General features: G+C 33.9%; 1 protein-coding gene across 31 annotated transcripts in view; it reads left to right on the forward strand.

Moving 5' to 3' along the window:
- The window catches only part of PCM1 (pericentriolar material 1), an 80,476-nt gene that overhangs the window by 8,652 nt on the left and 47,016 nt on the right, over positions 1-24,808 (forward strand). For 11 of the 31 annotated variants that reach the window (XM_032413558.1, XM_032413544.1, XM_032413553.1 and 8 more), the window contains 15 exons: positions 2,825-2,939; positions 4,421-4,666; positions 5,696-5,965; positions 6,638-6,808; positions 6,994-7,110; positions 8,610-8,798; positions 13,575-13,752; positions 13,917-14,006; positions 16,563-16,672; positions 18,254-18,470; positions 21,009-21,210; positions 22,093-22,266; positions 22,780-22,937; positions 23,055-23,293; positions 24,600-24,754. In XM_032413558.1, coding sequence (XP_032269449.1) covers positions 2,844-2,939; positions 4,421-4,666; positions 5,696-5,965; positions 6,638-6,808; positions 6,994-7,110; positions 8,610-8,798; positions 13,575-13,752; positions 13,917-14,006; positions 16,563-16,672; positions 18,254-18,470; positions 21,009-21,210; positions 22,093-22,266; positions 22,780-22,937; positions 23,055-23,293; positions 24,600-24,754 — 2,612 coding nt within the window. In that variant the 5' untranslated portion in view covers positions 2,825-2,843. Of the gene's footprint in view, positions 1-1,521; positions 2,104-2,824; positions 2,940-4,420; positions 4,667-5,695; positions 5,966-6,637; positions 6,809-6,993; positions 7,111-8,609; positions 8,799-13,574; positions 13,753-13,916; positions 14,007-16,562; positions 16,673-18,253; positions 18,471-21,008; positions 21,211-22,092; positions 22,267-22,779; positions 22,938-23,054; positions 23,294-24,599; positions 24,755-24,808 lie in introns of those variants that run through there. The other 20 variants (XM_032413565.1, XM_032413569.1, XM_032413566.1 and 17 more) reach the window with 11 other exon arrangements.

Below are 24,808 nucleotides of genomic sequence, written 5' to 3' on the forward strand. Positions count from 1 at the left end.
AGTCCCTTGTTTTAATTTGCAGCTGAACTTTATTGTTAATATTTTTATCATTTTATGCTTACTGACTTCTTTTTAAATTGCCTGTTTCTACTTACTTTTCTTGGGTTTGGGTTTTTTTTTTTTAGTGTTTTTATTTTTCTTGTTTTTCCCCATAAATTCTTTATAAAGATATTGACTGTATACTTCATATTTCTTTCAGATTTTCCCTCTGATTTGTCATTTACTATTACTATTATTTTTTCTCCATAAACTTGGGATTTACTTTTATGTGAATAAAATCTGTTAAACTTTTTCCCTTTTATTTCTGCATTCCATATTTGTAAGATCTCGATTTTTAAAGCCCATCCTGTTTTCTTGTCTGTCTGTTGTTTGATTTTTTTTAATCTTCCTGATCTGTTTTTAATCTACTTACTATCTTGGTGTTATGGTATAAGGCAGCCTTTTTCAATTGGGAGAGAATTAAGCTCTAAGGCATCTATTGTTTACTGTGAATTAATTTCTCTTCTGTGTCTGGAATGGTACTGGGTATGTACCATCCTTGGGAGAATTGAAAAAAATTGTTACTCATCATTTTTCTGTGTTCTGTATTTGAGATGAAGGATTCTAGTTGAGAAGTGCTGTTAAATCTCTAAATCTTTTTCAAAATTATTAGCAAATTGTCCCATCAAGTGAATAATCCTGTATCATCCTACATCATAGTATTTTTATGAGGATTAAATGATAGAATGCTTATAAAATATTTAGCATGGTGCTTGGCATATAGTAAACAAAATAGATGTTAGCTGTGATTAATTTTCTTCATTACATTTTTCTAATTGGGTATATTTCAGGATTTTGCGGGGGGGCTAATACTAATTTAATCATATAAGTACTAAATATGATTGAATATCTCTTGGGACTAGTTTTCTACTCTCCGAACCTCTATTGCTACTTCTGCTTTTATTTTTCAGATATTAAATTTTTTATACTGACTTGTTTTGTCAGATTCTAAGAAGAGTCCCATTGGGAATTCATTAAGTCTATATTTAGGAAAAAAATGGTATGTTTATAAAATTTCTCTTCCCATCAGGAAGGTAGTTTGTTTTTCTACTTAGTAAATTTTCTCTTACAAATTTTCTCTTACAATTTTCTCTTACATTGTTTTATAGTTTACTGGTGCTTCTTTATTTAGGGCAAAATTTACATTATTCCTAGATGTTTTCTTTTTTTGTCACTATTTTAAGTGGCATCATTTTTCTGCAGTATATTTTCTGTGTGGTTGTTGGTGATATTTTGAAGTTCTCTATGTTTTTTAATGCATGTTTTTAAGAATACCACCTTTTGTCTTCTCAGTGTTAATATTTCTGTTTCATGTTTTTCCATTTTATAGAACTTTAAAAACAATGCTAAATAACTGATATGTGACATTCTTGTTTTGATCTTTATTTTATTTGGGATGTCCTTCATTTCTTATTTTAATATTGTTGACTATTGATTTAAAGTATATACTTCTTTCAACTCCTTAGAAAATTATTAAAGTAATATGTGCTCATTGAAAAAAAAACCAAATAGTATAATAGTAAATATAACTGTAAGGAAGTGTATTTGTACTTTTTAAGATTTTTTCAAATTAAGTGTTGAATTTTATCACCATTTTTTTGAGATGATAAAATTTAACCTCTTTGGAATTTATTAATAGATTATTCTAATAGATATTCTAGCATTCAAACATCTGAGATAATTCCTACTTTGTCGTGGATGATAATGCTTTTAATTTTTTGCTCTAGTGAATGGGATAACTTGGATATGTATTCCTTTTTGACATTTTTAGCTGAATGACCTTGGAGAAATAATCTAACTTCTTTGAATGTTAGTGTTATTTGTAAAATCAGAAACCAATATAACCCTACTGTCTAATGGCTTTCTCTGCCCCTTGAATTCTAGATAAAGTTAATCTGCCCATCTCTTTCGCTCAGTCCTTCTCCAACTTGTGCAGTTCCACACCTAGTGGAAAGCCAGAGTCCTCCACAAGGTTATGTAGAAATCTCATTTTCTGCTGATCATCTCTGCTTCTGAACGTCTGCTTCTACCATTGCTCTTTCTTTTCTCTTCTCTTTGACCCAGGTATGAAATTCAGTACCTTCCTGGATATTCACAAAATCCTCAGTTCTTTTTTTTAGTGGGGAGAATTTGCGACTTTGGTAGACTAGTGAAGATTTAGGGAAAACTGTGAGGTAGCAGCAGTGTAATTTAAAGTAAAGCAATAGGCATCACTCTTCTTAAATGTTTTAGGCCACTGTATTCTTGGCTTTTATTGCCCATTCACCGACCAAGGCCTGCTTCTCTCTCTGCCTTCTCTTTATCTTGCTTACCACTACATTCCTGTTAAAACCAAACTTTTCTCCATGCAGAGCAGTTCTGCGCTCCTTGGAACTTTGACACAAAACAAATTCCCAGGTCTTTGGGAACATTAGGTTTTTTTCCTAAGAGCAGTTTTGGTTCTAGCCATTAATAACTTTTTCCTACCTCATTGCTCTACCTTTTAGGACTGTGTTCAACTAATTAAATAAAATAGCCTGAAAGCATGCAGGCCAGTACACATAGTGGATATTTTGAAGTTTTCCTTCCCTTTCCCATCACTCCAGCTACTTAACTGATGTTAATCATAATATGTGTATGGCAGCTAAATCAATTTGTCTATGATGTGTGGTTGACACTGCCTCTTTTTATTTCATAAAATCAACTTTTCTGAGATTCTTTTATGTCACTAAGCTTCTTGGAATGATTTAAAGATTAAGAGTTTGTTTTTATGTGTTAAAAATGTTAGTTTTCACTCGTTTTGCAGAAAATTAAGTAAAGCCAGGATGGCCACAGGAGGAGGTCCTTTTGAAGAAGGTGTGAATGATCAGGATTTACCAAATTGGAGCAATGAGGGTGTTGATGACCGACTCAACAATATGGTATGATAACTTATTATTGATGGTGTATCCATTAACTACTAATGATAAAATGAAACTTTCCCCTGACTTAGCCAAATCAAACTCATGAGACTCTTTGTAAACACATTTTTTTCTTGCTAGCCAAGACATTAAATGACCCTGGGCTATTTGTTATATTAGTTGAAGACATTTTTGTTTGCAGGTAACAGATATCAACATGAGTTAGTTTAAGCCAAAAAGGAGATTTATTATAAGTATATAAAGATGTTTTATGGAAAATAAGTTAAGCAAATTAAAACACTGTAGCTGGGTTTTAGGAAGGGACTAGAAAAAGGAACCAGAAAATTGTCAAGAATTGCTTTTTCACTGCCCTCTTTGCTTCTGAGTGCCTTTGCTTAACACAACTTTCTTTTCGCAGACCAGCTTTCTCTCTTCTCTGGTTCATGTGGTGTACTATGGCTGACCCTTCATTCTAAAGTTTTCAGTTATCGCTACAATTATATCCTGACTAGTTATCTTTTAGTTCCAATTTAAAATTTTAAAGTATGATTATCCCAATTTGGATTAGATATGCATCTCTTTTCCAATCATCTGTGGCCAGGAAGGGGTAGGGTAAGTAGAACAACAGGTTGGCAAGAACACCCACACATGGATGGGGGTGGAGGGACAGCTTGTAGAGAAGGGAGTTGTGTTATAAATGGGGAGAATATCCCAAAAGGTTTTACTGTAGTAAAACTAAAAGATTCTTCCAATATGAATAAGGTAGGAATTTATAGACCTTTTTGTTGAATGATTTAGGTTATGTGGGTATAACTAAGTAAATAAGAATGTTTTCCCGTTAAAACATGAAACGTTTTTGTAATTTCACATAAGGTCTTAATTATGTAATACACTATTGCCTGTGCAAAGTAAGTATAGTTATGTTTATTTCTTACTATATGCTAGGCACTGTGCTAGATGTTTTATGAATATTATTTTTAATTATGTTTTAAAGGTGACACTATTTTAGAGTTTACGAAACTGAGACTATGGGAAGTTAAGTAAATTGCCTAGGGTCACAGTGAGCATTTCTTCAGATAACAATAATTACTTTAGAATCCAGGTTGATTCTGAATCTGTCTTATACACACTGATTTTAAAGGAGGCCAGTAAAAGTATCTATAATTTATTTCACTCTACAGTTTATAAATAGGAGGGAACCATTTTTAAAAATGCTTTTGAAAATATTCAGACTGACTCTAGGGTTGGAGTTTGGCATTTATGTTTGTTAAAGAATGATAAGAAAGTAATCTATTTTCTGAAGGACTGTCTATGAAATTTAGGCTGGATGAAATGGCGGGGGGGACACATTAGTAACAGTAAGTAATTGTCTCTAAGGCTATATGTTTATGTGAAAAATGTTTTGTCATTTTTAACTTTAAGACTGAAAAATTTTAAGCATATCAAATTACTTTCCTGGTTTGATAGAGGCCAGATTAATTTTTGCCTTTACTTTTTTAAAGGATTGGGGTGGCCAACAGAAGAAAGCAAATAAATCATCAGAAAAGAATAAGAAAAAGTTTGGTGTAGAAAGTGATAAAAGGGTAACTAATGATATTTCTCCGGAGTCCTCACCAGGAGTTGGAAGGCGAAGAACAAAGACTCCACATTCGTTTCCACATAGTAGATATGTGACTCAGATGTCTGTTCCAGAGCAGGCCGAATTAGAGAAACTTAAACAGCGCATAAACTTCAGTGATTTAGATCAGGTTTGTGAATTACTTTCAAAAATCAAGTTAGAACTATGGGAAATATTTGGAATGGATTAAATAATTTGTCTTAAGAATAAAAAGTGAGCTCTTTATTTCCTTTTTCTTAGTTTCTGTGTATATGGAAAGAATTTTAATTAGTGGCAGTGGTATTATGTTCTGTGGAGGGCAAAAAAGACTATTTCTAGACTTGCTAAGGTCAAGTCTTCTGTGACTTTATTACTAATACTCTGTGACTAATGTAAATCATTTCATCCTGGAACTAAATTTTACATGTTAGTAACTGAATAAGATTGCTGTTAAGCAAAAGGGCAGATCCAGTGTAGAATATTTATCATTGGCTAAGTGTGGGATGTTCTGGATTACTCAAGTTTAAAATAAAACTGTGGTTGGTATTATAATCACTGAAATAAAATTTGGAACTAAAAGTAAATGGAAATGATAATGAACTCTTAACAAATGTTTTATTGTCACATCTGTGCTTTAGAGAGATAAACAGTTTACCAAATATGCATAAAGGTATGTTCAAGTCTGATATGATGGTGCTGGTGATCACATCATTTAGTCATCTGTTTATAATTACTGAACGTTTACTATATACCAGGCACTGAGCTGAGCACTTTTTCAGGCAGTGTTTCATCTAGACACATCCTAATGCTGATGTTTATATTAATTAAGATCTACTCATTGGGTCCAAAGCCCATACAAAATCGGTGAACAAGTATGATTAGCAATGTGAGTTATAAATAGGGTTGTAGTCCTAGTACTTCATTTAGACTGATCTTGCTCATATTCATCAGTTGAATTATGTCTGACAAAATGAGGAATAGGACGAGTTGATCACATTTTGATATTTTAGTAAAAGACTTTTTATAGATTTGAATCTTTTGAATCTTACGGACAGAGCTGTTTATGTATACTTCCTGAATCAATATCTGATGGTAAAACTGATTAAGAACATTGGAATTTTTTTTTTTTAATTATTGAAAAATTAATGTTTGTGGGATTTGGTTTCTTTTTCATATGTAGAGAAGCATTGGAAGTGATTCTCAAGGTAGAGCAACAGCTGCTAACAACAAACGTCAGCTTAGTGAAAACCGAAAGCCCTTCAACTTTTTGCCTATGCAGATTAATACGAACAAGAGCAAAGATGTCACTATAAGTCCTCCAAAGAGAGAAATGATTGGATCAGCACAATGTAAAGAGTTGTTTGCCTCTGCTTTAAGTAATGACCTTTTGCAAAACTGTCAAGTCTCTGAAGAAGATGGAAGAGGAGAGCCTGCAATGGAGAGCAGCCAGGTGAAAAATGTTTGTTTTGCTCTTTGCTTTCATGAGCTTCCAAGTAGAATATTAAGATTAAGAAAGTTTTATTGGGTTATGCACATAGGAATTTTACCTAAGTACTTCTGGACACGCCTCATTATTCTCTCAGATTTATTCAGTATCGTGTAAATTTCTCTTTACCCAAAATGATTGTAGAAATGGCGTATTACAAATTAAGGCTTCTGTTTACCTGCCAAAGGCTGTGTACCACTTTTTTAGTAAAGAGGAGTTTGAAGCAATGTGATTAGTAGATTGTAAGAATTTTTTTAAATGGTTATATAATTCTCTTGAAAAGTACCTTCAAAAGTATACTTTTACTTAGAAGGAAATAGTATATAAGCATTAGAAAAAATTTACATAAATTGTAGTTTAAAGACATGCAGTTCTGTATGTGAAATTTTTTGGGTAATGTAAATTAAAACTAATTTTGAAATTTTTAAATTCATAGTAATTGGAGTTGTTAGTATTGTCAGTTAAGTTTTGGTTAAATTCTAAATTTGATTCAGATCTTTTGCACGTAAAACGATAAACCTAGACTATACGTGAAATAAAAAATATGTAGAAGTGTTGCTGTGGAATGCATTATGCTTAGTTTTACATACTGTTTATTTTCATGTTTTTTTTTTCCCCCAAATGTTTTTCATGCAGATTGTAAGCAGGCTAGTTCAGATTCGTGATTATATTACTAAAGCTAGTTCCATGCGGGAAGATCTTGTAGAGAAAAATGAAAGATCTGCTAATGTTGAGCGCCTTACTCATCTAATAGATCACCTTAAAGAACAAGAAAAGTCATATATGAAATTTCTCCAAAAAATCCTTGTAAGTTTTAGACCTTTTCAATAATGTGTTGAGTTATTTTTGTGGTATATTAGTGTACATATACTGATGACATTCTGATTCCACCCCAGAGGAGTTAATATATTTTCAAAAAATCGTGCCATCCATTATAACATTTTATTGCCCTTTTTAATAGTTGTATGATTTATACCACTAAAATATTTCAGGCTAGAGAAAATGAGGAGGAGGATGTTCGGACTATAGATTCAGCTGTGGGATCTGGTTCTGTAGCTGAGAGCACATCGCTAAACATAGATGTGCAGTCTGAGGCTTCAGATACCACGGTAAGCGGCTTTTTGGTAATTAAAAGTGCTGGAAATGAAGATTTAAACTTTTCCCCCATTTTTTAGATGATATTTTTTATAGGCATTCCTTAATGAAAAGTATATTTCAGGGAAGAAACCCTCAAATTGTTAATGCTGTATATATTGTTTTAAAACATGGAAGTATAGAAGTTTTACTTACTAACATTGAACACTTTCATGGTTGATTTAAAAATCTAATTTGTGATGTGCTTGCAGAAACAGTTTTTCTGTTGGTTTCATTAAGCACAGCTTTACTCATTTTAAGAAGCATTAGGAAAGTTAAAATTCATCATGAGTATAAGAGCTAGGAGTACAAAAATATCATTACTACAAGTATATTGTCTCTTGGAAAAATCTCCAAGTTCTTTTGCTGTTGAGGATTCATTTGAAGGCTACTAGGATTTTTTATACCTTGGGCTAGCTTTGAACTGTAGCAAAACCAGATGACTGAAACATCCGAGATGAAATTGGGACGGGGTATTATTTACATTATGATTTATTTGTGGTGAGAAAAATAAAATTTCTAACTCTGCAAAATGAAATTTATTAAAATAATATCTTTTGGAAAAATAATCAGGAATTTACAGAACTTTGAGGAAAGCTTTGTAAAATAAACTTAATTCATAGAAGGTAGTGTGCTTCAAAACTAGTATGCTTTTAAGCATTTTTATTTTAACAGGTGCACCTATAACCATGCATTAGTAAACTTGAAAACCTGTTACCAGTAAAGCTTTTCTTATGAAATGATAACCATGTATGTCCATCTTTTGTTTCTGAGATACTTTCCAAAATACCATTCAGCATGAGAAATTTGAGGGTTTGTTTCCGTTTAGTGTTGACCTGTGTAGTTTCTTACCTGCCTCCTTTCTCTTCCCTGCCCTTCCTAATTTGAAGAGGAAATTTGAATTTTTGTCCTACATTATTTTCACCAGGAGATAGATATTCAGAGGGCTTGATCCAAACAACTGTTGAAAATAGATTCTTTTGTGGAGAAATTGTTTTTCTGTTTACAGTGGTGCTGGGAATAATTTTTTTCCTCACATTTCATTCCAGCAGAAATGGAGGAATTGGGGAATGTGGGTAAAGGAATTCTGTTGGGGAGGGGTGGGAAATGGTATAGTTGGTTATTTTGATTTATATATTAGCATATATAGTGTTCACTGTGATGAGAATTTTTTTCATAACATAAAATGACATGATGAAAATTGATATTAATAACAGCAGAATAAATGTTAAAATGTGCTCCAGTTGTATAGTTTGGAAATTGCCTAGGATATGATAATGATACTTGATTATAGTAAGCATTAGTCTAGTCTTACAGAAATCTCAAAGTCTTAAGTTTATTGCCACTTGGGGGAGGGTGGATTGATTTTTAAAGAGATGAACTGGTAAATTTTTTGTATTTATTCACAAGGCTGGCTTGTATGTTAAACAGGAGTTTGTATTAAGAAATTAATATGCTACACTATTTAATAAAGGAGGCATCTTTTAGTCTGAGAATTCGGCCGTGCATTGAGGACAAACTAGGGAATTCAGCTTCACAAGAACAGGTTTCAGACATTGACGTTACCACAAGTCCAAAAGGGAAAGGTGACAGACCTCCTCAGAATGACAGGGAACTGAGGCCTAATAGGAAATGTAGCCGAAAACGTGGATTTCCCTCAAAGGTATATTTCACAATATTAATTTGGGAAGTCTCTAAATGAGCACCTCTTTTGTTCACATTTCCTCTTCCTTATTTGCCTTTCTGTTGTTGCTATTACTCTTAAATGTATAAGCTATTAACACGGCTAATTATACTGTAATTTGCCTTAGTAAAATGCTATCCCTTAGTGTTTTTATTTTTCTCTGCTTCCTTATACTCCTCCCGGTGGACTATATGTGGCAGCTGTAGTTAATTTGCATTAACAAAGGACTTAATCCATTTTCTTTTTTTGCCATTGAGAACTCAAAATAGAAATTCTTAAACCTTAACCATTAGTTGCCTTTTGTTTCTTGATATTTGTATTCGTGTATGAACGTAGTACTTTTAAGTTTTGTCTTAATTCTTGCAGTCATTCATTAAAGAAAAAGAAAATGGAGTAAGCTATTAGCTTTCCTGTCTTTCTAAGAATGAAGTATTTTTATAGTGCCTTTTTTCCTTTTTTTTTCTTTTGTGGTTTTTATTTTGATTCTTGTTGGAAACCCCTTCCATTCTTTTTTTTTTTTTTAGAAAAATACTTAAGCAAAAAAGTTAACTTGTTTGGTAATGTTTCTGCTGGTTTTTTTCCTCTAGTGTTTGCTCTGAATTTTCCATGATTTGCATAAAGGCACTCAGGAAAGGTTTAAAGACAGCTCTTTGTGTAGTTACACTTAAAAGAAGTTTCAATAAAAGCATTTATAAGAAAGTGCTCATACCCATTTGCAAGAGTAAAATACTATTTTAATAAGTATCGATTAGACTAATTTCTTATGTTTTATAAGCTTATGTTAATATACTAGGGTCTTTATTTGGTTATGCACTTTTTTTTTTCTTTTTGCTGCTTAAAAATGACAAAACCTCTAAGTATTTTGGCAGGTATTTTTTTTTTTTTTCCCCTGGCTCCCATAAGAATTTGAGGATACAGTTTGAAATCAACTAAGATGATCTTACTATGAAGTATTAAGCGAAAGGTGCCCAACACAACAGAATAGTAAATTAAATAGCTGATTATTTTTAAAATGAGTAGCATTGGAGAAAAAGTGTGAGACACAGTAAATATCCTTTGGAACTTACTGTTCTCTTTAAGTTTTCTGAACAGTGACAAACAGTAAAATCTGCCAGCTTTTCTTTTTTTCCTAAGGTGATACATTTACTTTTAAAAAACATTTTTCTGTTTTTCATTTTCCTTGAATAATAGTCTTATAAGTGAATATTACTCTCTATTGAACTTTCTTCTTGGAGTTTATTCCAATTGATTCTCTTTAATCTTTTGATTCTTAGGGCCATCCTGGGGTAGTTCTATCAGTGCTCTATTCATAATATTTTATTAGAAAAAACTCCTCATTCTCACCAACTGACTTTATTTTTCCTCTGCTATGCAGAATTGTGTTCTCCCTACCTCACCTTCATTCCCTACTTAACATCTTTTCAAGATGTCATATTCTGTTAGGAGAGTAGGAAAAAAGTTGAGATTCAGAGCTTAAAGCAACCTTGTGAGTGGTAGCTTGATAGGAAATGGTTGGTATTTTCCAGCTGCTTACAAGGACAGAATCCATTTTATGGAATATTTTATAGACATGATGACACTTTGCATAGTTTTTAAAAAAGAAGCCTTCCACAAGTACCTGTGCCCTCATTATTTTCCCATACTCCTCTTTCCCGCACATTCACTTGTGGCTTTTAGAGACTTCATTAAGCTTTTTAAAATATTATCTACTCTTTTTTTGCTATTATTTTCATCATTTCTAGTTATTTCATGTGGGCTAACTTTGTCTCCCAAACCAGACTGTGTTTCCTCAGACATGGTGTCTTAGACTTTTGTATTTAAAACTACTGAGCATGTAATTTTGGAGCAGGCAGTGTGGTGTGGAAAACACCAACCTAGAACTTAGGAACCTAACTTGCCCTGTGATATGGGCTAAATCACAGCTTTATCTTCTCTGGGCTTATAGTTCCTCACCTTTCACATGAAAAAATGGAGTACATATTATCTGAAGTACTTTTCAGCTACAAAAATAAATTTGGATCCATGAAAAATTATTGGAGGAACCTCATTTTTCTAGAGGAAAGGAAGACAGAATTTTCTGAAATTGAACTGTTACCTGTATGCAGCTTTGGATTTCATGTCTAAGTTAATTTTTTTATCCATAAACTAAAAATGTACTTGTTGGAGGTGACTCAAAGTTTAAGTGAAATTATGTGTTTGAAGGGTTAATATATTCTTTGCTTCCCTTTTGGATTCCTATTCCATGCACCATCTGCTTGGCATGTTCTAATCCTAGGTATTTTTATTTCCATTTTCTCATTTTCCCTTTTTTTATATTTGACTGTAGTCCCTTCCTGCCTCCCTCAGCTCAGGTTTTCTGAATATTAGTTTGAAGTGTTAATTATTGTTATTATTTTTATTTTTAAAGATTTTATTTATTTGAGAGAGAGCGAGCATGAGAGGAGGGAGGGTCAGAGGGAGAAGCAGACTCCCCCGCTGAACAGGGAGCCCGATGCGGGGCTCTATCCCAGGACTCCAAGATCATGACCTGAGCCGAAGGTAGATGCTTAACCAACTGAGCCACCCAGGCACCCCTGAAGTGTTACTTAAATGGATGCAAAAGTTATTAAGCAGTAATAAACTCTACTAATTTCAAAATTGTTGGGAATTCATTTTTAGATTAGTGAAAAGTCTGGAGGTAATTGTGTTTCCTTTAATAAATAGTTCAGAATTCTTTATAATTTGAGTGTCAGAGTTTTGCAAATAAATGTGACTAACAAGGGGCGCCTGGGTGGCTCATTCGGTTAAGCCTCTGCCTTCTGCTCAGGTCATGATCTTGGGGTCCTGGGATCCAGCCTCCCCCCTCCCCCCCTTCAGCCTCCCTGCTCAGCTGGGAGCCTGCTTCTCCCTCTCCCCGCCCCCCCATGCTCTCTAATGCTCTCTCTCTCCTCTCTCAAATAAGTAAAATAAGTAAATACAATCTAAAAGAAAATATGACTAACAAGGATTAAAGTTCTTTTTAAAAGTTTGCTTCTTAAAGGGTAAAAAACCAGAATGTTATTTAGTAAATTCTTTAAAATTAGAGAGCTTTAAGGTTACCTTGAAGTGTGAACTACATATTTTTGAGAGATGGGAGGATTATAAATTGAAATAAGCCAGAACTAAGAAGATGAATTTTAACAGGAATGAATGTCAGCTTAACTCCACTTGTATAGTTGGGGAGAGAACTGAGTACACAGTAGTTAATTTGAAAAGGGCTTTAGTTTTTTGGAAATTCAAGACAACAGAAAATCTTTAATAAGTACTGCTTTGACCAAGATGGTTGCTTCTCTTCCATGTTTATGAAGTCTAGTCAGTCAATGTAGGATAGAGGCAGCACTGACTGAATTCTCTGATTTGTGCATCAGATATTCCAACCACAGTCTTTCTACTTCCTTATTTGATCTTACTTTCTTCCAGTATTTAATTTAGAGCCATATACTTATTCACTTGGGAAGGTAAAGAGAAGGGATTTTTGCAGAGTATGGATAAAGGGTGTCACCTAGGAGGGAATCTCTGTGGAGCCATCTCTGTTTCCATAATTTTTCCAGGAATCACATGTACATGGAGAAAGTAGATCAGTGCATTTTACTTTGAAATGAAATTATTGAACTTCTTTATTCTTCTTAATAACTTTGGTAGTTGGGATTATTCACTTAAAATCTACATAACCCCAACCAAAATTTGGTAGCAATGCAAGTTTAAAATTGACTAAATATTTCTAAGTTAATAGAAATATTCTCTGTAAATATTAGGTAAAATCTTTAAACTTTTAAAATATAAGATTTTTAAAAAAGGCAGATCAATGATGAAAAATTCCAATATGGTATATATACATTTCATATGTAATTTGGCTTATACTTTATTTTTCCCAAGTTGTATTTAAATTGGTTTCTTTGCTTGATTGACTTTTATTTTTTCTTGTTGGGTTAAATTTCACTGGTTTTAAGATTAATCCTTAACATTTTATAATTTTTTAAAAGTGGCATCTATCTAATCTTGTTTGTCTACTTTAGGCAAAATGGTACCTTTTGGAGGGAATTTCAAAGTATTCTATTTAATTTCTCAGACTCAGCTAAATAAGCATAATTTAAAAGAAAACATAATGATATCTTTGATACAAAACAAAGTTGTCTGCTTTATTTTATGCTTATGAAATGAGATGTAAGTAAATGAAAGCCACTTACATCAAATTATCAAATAAAAGTGTTTCTATAATTTTTGTCTTTGGTTAGAAAATAGTGGGTTCGTTTTTGTTTTATTAGTATTTTTTAACATCACTTCTAGAAGTGGGGCAGAATGTTTTTTAGAATGACCTTCTTCAAGGATATTTTTAGGACATTAACCTGGTATGATCTGTTCTTCCTTTTCTATAAGGTCTGGATCGTGTGTGTGTGTGTGTGTGTGTGTGTGTGTGTGTGTGTGTGTCTCTTTTTGGCCTTTTGACCTCCTTTTTTGTATGCCTTTTTTTTTCTTTGTTAATTCCTCTTCATGCTAAGCTATTGCTTATGATCTTTTTACTGTGAAATTACCTAACTACCTAACTCAACATGGCAGGATATCTCTGTGTTATCGTTTTATTCTTATTCTTTTTTTCTTCAAGTCTACTGAAACTGTATTTACCGTTGTGTATTTAATACTAATTTATCATCTGTGTCTGTACTGTGCCATTGGTAGTTGAAACAGGAACATGAATTTTAATAATCAGATATAAGTATTGTTGGTCTTATTTTCCAGGCCAGAGATCCTCAGCAGGAGCCTATGGAAGAGATAGAAAATTTGAAGAAACAACATGACTTATTAAAAAGGATGTTACAACAGCAGGAGCAACTGAGAGCTCTGCAGGGAAGACAGGCTGCTCTTCTTGCTCTGCAGCACAAAGCAGAGCAAGCTATTGCTGTGATGGATGATTCTGGTATGCCACAGTGTAGCTTGTTGTTGTTATAAGTAAGGCTCAATTAATAATGGTATTGCAAGGTGGATGCTGGTTATTATATGATCAGGTCTTGATTATATTGACTAGTTTAGAAACCTACATATGAGGCTTACCCTGTCCTGTGCTTTTCTCTGGTTATGCAGAAGAAGTTGCAGGGACAACTCCTGGCCATCATACTGTACCGGGCAGACAGCCAGCTCGCTCTCCTTTTCATCAGAGAGTACCTTTAAGAGGTAAAAGGGACAGGCTGTAGTTCTGTTTTTGTACCTCACACTGATAGGGCTCTTAATGTTTTTTTTTTTTTTTCCTTTCTTTTTTTTTCCCCAAACTTTGATACTTTATTCATCTGGGATTGCTATACTTGTCTTGCCTACCAAGGAAAGGTCAAAACATTAAGGGAGACAATGCATAAATTTGTAGAGCTTCCTTAGCTTCTAATGTTGGTAGTAGCTCTGTTATTTCAATTAGGTGCCCAGTATACACCAGTTCCTTTGAACGGTATTTATATTCTATATATAGTCTTCCTGAGACTCAGAAACGTTTTTTTCACTTTTCTTTCTTCCTTTATAGCCATGTATCATTTAGGTGGAAATTGTATTGAATTCTTTAGTATTGAGTCTAATTTTATAGTTTGTTTCATCACTTCAAACCTGTTTAATTTCTCAGTAAGTTGAAAACAGCTTGTTACCTATTAAAACTCAGTAAAACTAAGGTCTCTTTTCTAGTCTATCATCCTAGTCTAATAATAATTTATTTCCTGTAGGCTCTCTATTTTAGGTCCTCACTGAGGTTACCTTGTTATTCCTCAATTTATGCTGCTATCCACACCTAGCCCAGTGGCGTAGCCCTCTGATCACTGTTATACATAATTTAATTTTGCATTTTCATATGGAACTGTATGACTTGCAAGTAACTTATTCTTTTGTAATAATTACATAATTGTATATTATATATAATATGTACAGTAATAATTATATACATTTTCAACACATTTTTCCCTTGTAAAGTCCAGAATTCATTAGCTTTTACATTTATATTTAGGAAATAGGTAATTTAGAATAAAACAAAATGTTTAAACAATGACATACTAGTTAATGGCTAATGACTTTAAAGTATTTTAAATATTTTTCAAGTTCTAGATTTCAGAGATATGCCTGTGGTGGTGATGTTATTTCAGATACTTAATGTTTATATCATCTCATTTGATTATCACAAAATTGTAGGTTAGTCTCCAGAGCTTTTTCTTAGTCTCATTTGGGAGAGAAGGAGCTCTAACAGAGTTTGTGACTTGCCTATACTTATATGACATATTAGTAAAATCAGATTTCTTGAATTCTAGGTCAGAGATCTTCTTTTTCTGAATATATGAACTTGTTTCTTTAAAGTATAATGAGGCAGACACCAGGAGTAGAATGAACAAAGGTTTAAGATTAAATTTATTTTTTATATTATCTCAAAAAGAATTTTAGGTTAGTAATTTTAAAACATTTTCTCTTGTATTTATGAGATTGCTGATGAAAAACCAGAATGATAGTATTTAATATTCTGGTATGTAAGCGAGGCAAAGTAATAGTCATGGGAAAGAGTTGTTCTTTACTCAACTAGCAGTGTGTGTTAGTAATCTACACTGTAATTTCTTTTCAAAATAGAGTTTGCACTTAACTCAGGGCTGAAGGGATTCTATTTAGCCCTGAAATTCTAATTTCTCTTTGAAAAAGCTAGTATTTTTTTTTAAAACAGAAACAGTTTATAGCCCGTGTCTCTTTTAGAGCTGGAAAGGATAAGCACAGGGTGGTTGGGTAGTAGAGCAGTAACCCGTTAGCAAAATTGTCCTCAGAATACTGCCTCAGGAATACTGCCGTAGGAAGATAAAAACTATGGTCTTGTAGTCTCCATTGTATCACAAGCAATTACTTCAGTAAATAATCTGTTCTACTGCAAGGGTCATCAAGCTATGGCCAGCTGGATTTGGCCCACTATTTAAAGTTTTATGGAACATATCCATGCCTGTTTGTTTTATGTATCATTTGTGGTTGCTTTTTCCCTGCAATGGCAGAGTTGGGTAGTTGAGACAAAAACCATTTCCACAAAGCCTAACATATGTACTGTCTGAATCTTTATAAAAAATTTGCCAGCCCCTGTATTAGAGCATTGATTCTGTTTGGGGGAGGTGGGGATTGAGACCTGTCAATATCAGCTGTGCTTTTTCAGATTAACCACTTTCCCTTGCCACTCCCCCAACCCAACCTGATAGGCCTGTCCTCTCCCTACTCCATTGAGTCATTATTCTTAATTGGAATGTAGCAGTATCCCTCCTCGAGTGATGGGACAGAAAAAGATGAATCACTATATTAGACTTTTCTGTGTCCCTTTGTCTTCAGGTTAGATGGAAATTTCTTTCTTTTTTTTTTTTTTTTAAAGATTTTATTTATTTATTTGACAGAGAGAGAGACAGCGAGAGAGGGAACACAAGCAGGGGGAGTGGGAGAGGGAGAAGCAGGCTTCGCGCTGAGCAGGGAGCCCGATGAGGGGCTCGATCCCAGGACCCTGGGATCATGACCTGAGCCGATGGCAGACACTTAATGACTGAGCCACCCAGGTGCCCCTAGATGGAAATTTCTATTAAAATGATTGTTTGGGAAGTAAATCTGAGCGTTAACTAGTTTTAAATTAGGTAAGATTTTTTAAAATTCCTTCCCCCCCCCCCCGAATTTATTTTTAGCTTCTCAGAAATTGAAAAGTGTATTAATTTGTTTGCTTTAATGAATAGTTGTTAATTTTCTTTCCAGTTGTAACAGAAACTACAGGTAGCCTATCTGGAGTTAGTATCACCTCTGAACTAAATGAAGAACTGAATGATTTAATTCAGCGTTTTCATAATCAGCTTCGTGATTCTCAGGTAATTTAATTTTTTTAGTATAGTTGAGTTTAAAATCATATTAATTAAGCCAGTGGTTCCCGAACTTCACTGTAGCATAAATATCACCTGGCGTTTTGTTTAAAAAAAAAAAAAATATTAAAAAAAAATAAAATAAAAATGTAGTGTTCTGATCATTGGGATCCCCTCACTCCCAAAGTATGTATGATTCATACATTTGAGGTGGGCTTCCCCACTGTGTGATTCCACTGCTGGTAGTCTGGGCAGTATACTTGGAGAAACACTTAATTAGAGGAAAATCTACATTGAATGCAGTGATAAGTGAAACTTTCTCCTTGAATGCTACTAGATAATATGTTCTTTTTTCCTCTCAAAGATTCTTTATGGTCATAACCTCTAAAGCTTAAGTTATATTTGAATCTATGTCCTTAAATATTTTACTAACGATTTTGGAGAAAGTTCTTAAGTTTAACTTCAGAATTAATAAGTGTTACAATTTGGTGACCTTTGTAAGTAATGATTTAAATGCAAAATTTCAATCTATGGGCCTTGAATAAGAAAGGGTGAATTATTACCTCTTCACTGTAATGAGTATGAAGATTCAGTGTCTCCTGTCTGCTGACCAGGTAAAAATAAATGAATATGGTCTACCACTTTGTAGAATTATTTAGCAATATCTGGCACATTTTTTTGGTGACCCTGCAAATGCCCCATCTTAGAGAAATTCTTCACACGTTCTTATATATATAAGAATGTTCATGGCAGGTTTTGTCAATAGCAAAAATCTAGAAACAATCTAAATGTCCATACACAGGAAAATGGATTAATAAACTATGATATATGCATAGAGTGAAATAGCCAGTTCAGTAAATGAGCCAGAGTTAATAAATGAAAAACACAAGTTTAGGAAGGATACCGCTTGATTAATATTTAAAAATGCATGAAGGATGTATATCTTATGTAGGTACAATAATATATAAACATATGTGATGATGGTAATTGTGTTTATTTCTGGAGAGAGTAATGAGATTGGGGGTTGGTATGTATAGAGCTTTAGTTATATCTGTAATGTTATATTTCTCTTAAAAAAAAAAAAGAATTGATGCAAATGTGGCAAAATGTTAAAATTTAAGCTCATTGGTGTTCATTTTATGATTTCCTAAGCCGTAGTGGATTTTTGAAAATTTTAATAGAGGATCATAGGAAAGAAGTGCTAGGAAAAACTGATAGATTAAGAAAAAGTTTATGATGATTGTAAAAAGCTGGCAAGAGAGAGAGAATGAGATTTTTGAAAGTTTATATAAGTTTATATAAGGCTTATAAAGACATTTCTAGCACTTAATTTAGATCCAGATAGTAATTCAGTCCAGTGAATTCAAGACCGCTGTGTAGTAATATGTGTCCATAAAACCATATAGATGTTATAGTGGCACATCAGGAAATAGTATGTGGTTTGGGAATTGGAAAGGCGTATGCTTATCCACTAGCACAATCTAGGCAAATATTTATTGCTTTTTATAAAGAGTATTTATGTGTTTTTAAAATGAGAATCAAACCTTTCATTGCCTTGGTCGTCTTCTTTTTTTTTTTATTTTAAATAAGCCTCCAACTGTTCCAGACAATAGAAGACAAGCGGAAAGTCTTTCATTAACTAGGGAGGTTTCCCAGAGCAGGAATCCTTCAGTTTCAGAACGCTTACCTGATGAGAAAGTACAACTTTTTAGCAAAATGAGAGTATTACAGGAAAAGAAACAAAAAATGGACAAACTGCTTGGAGAACTTCATACACTTCGAGATCAACATCTGAACAATTCATCATGTAAGTAAAGCCGGCTCAGCAGTATTAGGTAGAGGACACATGAGTATATGTGCTGGCATGCAATATTTAATTTAGTAAATATCTAGTGAATGAATGAACTCATACTTCCTCAAGAAAATTACAATATTTGAGGAGAGATAGGACTTGCATGGGGAAAGTTTTTTTTTTTTTTTTGAAGATTTTATTTATTTGAGAGAGAGAGAGAGCATGAAGGGGGGAGGGTCAGAGGGAGAAGCAGACTCCCCGCCGAGCAGGGAGCCTGATGTGGGACTCGATCCCGGGAGCCGAAGGCAGTCACTTAACCAACTGAGCCACCCAGGCGCCCTGCATGGGGATAGTTTTTAAGTAACAAGTCAATATACGATGATAACCAAATAGATGGGAGATCTGTTCCTGTAATTCAGTAAAGGTAAAGAATAAACTTAAGCCTTGAAAAATAGGTAGGATTTTAATTCAGGGGAAAGAAAAAGAGAAGGTAAACTATTAGGTACTTGAACATATGTTCCTGGATTTTTTTAGCATATTCACATTTTCCCTTAAAGGAAAACTAATCCAAATTGGTACTTTGATTTAAAAACTATCAAATAGATTTAGAAAATATTTATTAAAAAAAGACATGAAAAACATATAGTATGTATGGTTTAGTGCAAAAAATTTATGACTTTTATAGTTTATAACTTGTAGACTATATAAACTGAAAAGTTTATTATAACTTTTTGGAAATATATGGTCACTTAGGAGGAATAGGAAGAGCATAGTCATACTAGTTGCACTTTAGGAACCACCTTTTCTGCCGCAAGATGTTTTACTTGCTTCTGTCTGATTGAGATCCAGTTGCTAGTCCTCATTTGCTGTCTTCACACCTTCTCAAGCCTGGTCCTTGCCTCTTTCCTAAACAGTTAGTAGTAGGAGCTCTAGCATGGGAAACTGATCAGTAGGGTCCAACTCCAGCTGGTCATAATTCTTCAACATTCCAGGTTCTGTCTTATTAAAGAAAAGACAAGGGATAGGAAAAACATCTCTGGAGTCCCTGTTCCTTATTCTTTACCCATCTCCTATTTCTCTGCTATCCCCCCGCAAAAACCTTAGTATTTCTTCCTGAAACATCCTCCTTTCTTTTCCCAGACCTCTGCTAGTCTCTCCTCCTCTAGAGTATAACCTAATCCCAGTGCTTATTTTTTTTTTTAAGATTTTATTTACTTATTAGAGAGCGAGAGCACAAGCAGGGGGGAAGCAGCAGAGGGAGAGAGAGAAGCAGGCTCCCCACTGAGCAGGGAGCCCAACATGGGGCTCAATCCCAGGACCCTGGTGTCATGACCTGAGCTGAAGGCGAACGCTTAACCGACTGAGCCACCCAGATGCCCCCCCCAATGCTTATCTTATACAGATGGACACAGCTAAGAAAAACTTAAAATTCGAAAGTTGTACTGAAGGCCCGGTGGTCAGTTTTATATACATGATAAAGTAGCACTTTGCCTACTGATAACTCTAAAAAATGATTTTTTTTCACACTGGGAAACAGTGTCAAAGCAGTAGCAAAAGGTTGAACAGTGAAGGAATAGAGCAAAGAGACTGTTGGAAACCAGTTGTAGCAATTTGTAATATGAGCAACAAATGATGGTTGTCCCTGTGAGAAAGAGGTAAATGACAGTAGTTTTAAAGTGATGGAGATTGAGAAGTGCAAAGATTCTTAATCTTCATTCATTCTCCTTGAAGGCATAAGGTATCTTTAATCCATGTGGACAGAAAAGTAATTAACATGTAGTTCAAAGACTCTAGAAGATAAGCCATCATCTAATTAGAAAATTCTGTTGCTGAGTTGTATTTCATGGTATGAATGTACTACAGTTACTTTAAGTTTGTTTTATCTTTTGGAACAAGGAAAATTCCATCTTGGAGACCAGATAAAATTACTCTGAGCTGTGGATTTAGAACATTCTTTGGGGCCTAAACCCCTAGGGTTGTAAAGAGTTGTAGATGCTGTACATCATACACATTTGCCCTAAGTTTTTTTCTTTTGTTTTGTTTTTTGTTTTTGTTTTTTAAAGATTGATTTATTTGACAGAGAGAGCACAGGCAGGGGGAGCAGCAGACAGAGGGAGAGGGAGAAGCAGACTCCCTGCTGAGCAGGGAGCCCATTGTGGGGCTTGATCCCAGGACCCTGGGATCATTACCTGAGCCAAAGGTAGCCGCTTAACCAACTGAGCCACCCAGGCGCCCCACATTTGCCCTGTTTAACTTAACCTAGAATCAGGTTTATCAAAGAATATACTGGTTACTTTTTAAGGTAGAATATAATAGTTTTTGTCAATTTCCACCTCGTCTTTCCTTTTTCTTTTTTTTTTTTCCCTTAAGTCTGTTTGGTTGAATAAGTGCCCTGGCTATTATACACTTATGTTTCTGAAATTTAAAGCTGCAGAATGTAAGATGTTAATGATTTTTACTTTTTATTTTTATATGTAAGCAAACTGAGTAAGTGTTGTTTGATTCCATATTTGTTTGTTTATGGTAACTGTTTTTTTTTTTTTTTTTTGGTAGTTGTGCCTTCTTCAGCCTCTCCACAAAGAAGTGTGGATCAGAGAAGTACAACTTCAGCTGCCTCTGTTCCTGTAGGCTTAGCACCAGTTGTCAATGGAGAATCCAATAGCTTCACGTCATCTGTTCCTTATCCTGCTGCTTCTCTAGTTTCTCAGAATGAGAGTGAAAATGAAGGACATCTAAATCCAACTGAAAAACTCCAGTAAAACATTTTTACAAATATTGTTTACATAGAATAGAATTGAATAATGGGGATAAATTATGGTTTTTTTCTTTGTTGAAAATTCTGGAAAAACTGAATTTACGTAATATGATAAATATTCTTAAGAGGTGGTAGAAGAAGTGTGTGTGTGTTATATCTGCATCCTTTGAGTTGTCCAAGAGAAATGTGACATTGTAATACAGGTAATTTTTGTGAGCTAATGCATTCCCATTTTCTAGCTAAAGGATTAGAAATAGGTGGGATTGCATTAAAAGATTTTTATATTCAAATGATTCTAAATTCAGAGCCCAGGCCCTAGAGTCAGAAAGCCCTGATATTCTATCTTACAAGACTGTGTGACCATGGACAAATAACTTACCCTCACTAAGCCTCTGTTTCTTCATCTGCAAAATAGGGATAATATACCTGTTCATAAAGGTATTTTACAGATTAAAAAACATTGGCAGTGTTCCTGGCACTTAATAGAAACTCAATAAACTTAATACTTGGGGTAAACATATTATACACCTTATAGATCTCTTGTGTGTTACAGATTAGGAACCTTCTGTAAATGTCTAATAGTGTCTGCATCCCTGATTTGCCTGAGAGGTAGTATTTAAATGGAATATTTAGTACTTCACTATTTATTAAGAAACCAAGTCTGCTTTTTTTAATGCCTTTGTCTCTAATAGATTATAAGAAAATGGAGTGATGAGATATTGAGTAAGCTATCCTTGAAATTGAATCCCTAACTTTATAGTCACACCCCTTGATATTGCACTAGGTCTGAATTTTGTCCATGCTGGCTGCTTTTATATGGAAATACCGCATGCTTTATTTTGGTAAAATAGTTATTATATATACATTTCTGTTGTTTATCAGGAAGTTAAATGAAGTTCGAAAGAGATTGAATGAACTAAGAGAATTGGTTCATTATTATGAACAAGCATCAGATATGATGACAGATGCTGTAAATGAAAACACAAAAGATGAAGAAACTGAAGAGTCAGAATATGAGTCTGAACATGAAAACTCTGAACCTGTTACTAACATTCGGTAAGAACTTGGAAGTTTGTTTTTCTAACATGTTCCTCCTAACTAAATGCTTCTAATATGGAGCAGAAAAACCTCAATAGAGTGTTACTTACTTTTTATTTAAGCTTTTCTCCTGTAAGTCTGTGTAAGTCTACTATTTTGGCCAGTGTAATCTTACTGGCCCTGTGAAGAAAAACAAATAGAGAAGCACTGAGTACAGTAGTTTGGTAAATTTGTTGTTTGTTAGGATCACATGCAAGTAAGTCATAAGAAGTATCTAACTTAACATTTTCCTGCCTCTTTATTTTTAGGTATAACTTTGATTTTTTGGATGTTTTTCTTCTTAAATTTCCAAAGAGCAGAAGTTTTTGAAAAGCAAGAGCCAGTTATTCAGAGTATGAATTTAAATGGAGAAATAGCCAGCGATGTTCATAGTTCAGAATTATTTTATCAGCAGTTCTAAAACTTTGATTTTTAATTTTTAATTTTTAATTTTTTACTTTAAATAACTTCAGGCTGTTTTCTTTCTTTTAGAAATCCACAAGTAGCTGCCACTTGGAATGAAGTAAATAGTAATTCTAATGCTCAGTGTGTTTCTAATAATAGAGAGGGGAGATCAGTTAATTCTAATTGTGAAATTAACAACAGATCTGCTGCCAACATAAGGGCTCTGAACATGCCTCCTTCTTTAGGTATGATTGACTATTGATGGATAATTTTGCCATGTTATTTTTTTGAAGTGGATTTTCTTTAATTAGTACTCTTCTTAAATTTATTAAATTATTGATTTCATTGATACTTGCTTTTAGCAGATTGTCACTATAATAGAGAAGGAGAACAGGGGATTCATGGTGCACAAGGTGAAGATGATGAGGAAGAAGAGGAAGAAGCAGAAGATGAGGGAGTCAGTGGCGCTTCATTAACTAGTCATAGGAGCAGTCTGGTTGATGAGGCTCCCGAAGATGCTGAATTTGAACAGAAGATCAATAGACTTATGGCTGCAAAACAGAAACTAAGACAGTTGCAAGATCTTGTTGCTATGGTACAGGTAAGTACAGCTTGATTTTTTCAAAAGACTGTTAAAACAGTAATTCTTGAGTCACTTACTTTAAGCGTCAGAGTTGATACTCAGTTGTTCAGGTACCTTCTCACTGCCTTCTGAAACATCAGGCAGATTTGTTTTGTATTTTTTTCTTGTACTTTAATTTTTTCACTTTTTATTATGTGAAAAGGCTTCATAATTATAGCTTCTCTATTCCTGAATCCCAGCTCAGTTTCTTTTCCATCTTCTTACCCATATTAGGAATGAATTAGGCTAGTTTTTAGATGAATTAAGAATACCAGATAACACCATCTACAAACTTAAAATTGTCTACCCAGTTTTATAATTGAGTCAGCTCTAACTCTTTAAGGTTTTATTAGAATGATATTTCCAAAGGTTTAAGTTTCAGTTGAGGTCTTCAGAGAAAGCATGAGTAAATATAAAATTATATGGAGTTAAATGTTTTTTTAAAAATGTAGTAGTTCACCCCAACAACCTCTCCCCCTTAGTAAATACATTGATTTTAACAGAAGATGGGGACCTACCCTTAGGAAGCTGAGAACTTTAGTTGTTTTTCCATTAGTCATGACAGATGTGAGATATTCTCATTCGTTTTTGTATTGTGAGTCATTGGCACTGGTTTGGCAAACTAAAGACCAAAGTGAGAGAATAGAAAATTGTAAGCAAGTGACAGTGGACTGGACATTGATTATTTGAAATCGTTAATGTAAAAGTTACATTTTAAGGGGCACCTGGGTGGCTCAGTTGGTTAAGCATCTGACTCGGTTTTGGCTCAGGTTGTGAGATCAAGCCCTGCGTCAGGCTCTGCTCAGTGCAGAGTCTGCCTGAGATTCTCTCCCTCTTCCTCCACTCCTTCCCCCACTTAACGTGTTTTCTCCCTCTCTCTCTCTCTCTCAAATAAATAAATAAAATCTTTAAAAAAAGTTACATTTTACGAAAAATTATCTAGTATCAAGAGTTCCCATATCTGATGGTGTGTTTTTGATCTTTTTCGTATTCTGTATAAAGCTGTTCTTTAATAGCTCAGTATCTGGTCAAGATAAGAAAAGGCAACTTAACATGAGTCATTAGTGGGTAATTGGCAACTCAGATTATAAATGTACTTTTTTGTTGTTTTAGGACTTCGTTTCCTGTCATTGGTAGAGGACGAGCTTCAGTGTTCTCTAAAAATCATGTACTTAATCTACTGCTCTAATTTTTATGTCATGTAAATTTTACAGAATAGTGGTATTTAAGCTTTGAATTGGATAATGCCTTTAGAATTCAAGATTATTTTAATGATGCTTTTTAGGATGATGATGCAGCAGATCATGGAGTTATCTCTACCAATACTTCAAATTTGGATGATTTCTACCCAGCAGAAGAAGACAACAAACAAAATGCAAATAATACTAGAGGAAATGCCAATAAAACACAGAAAGATGCTGGAATAAATGAGAAGGCAAGGTATGTTAAGCTCATGAGCTTCATTTAATAAAAATTTAGTGCTTATTTTAGAGA

Source organism: Phoca vitulina, unplaced genomic scaffold (genome assembly GCF_004348235.1).
Source record: "Phoca vitulina isolate PV1807 unplaced genomic scaffold, GSC_HSeal_1.0 scaffold15, whole genome shotgun sequence".
NCBI classification, from domain to species: domain Eukaryota; kingdom Metazoa; phylum Chordata; class Mammalia; order Carnivora; family Phocidae; genus Phoca; species Phoca vitulina.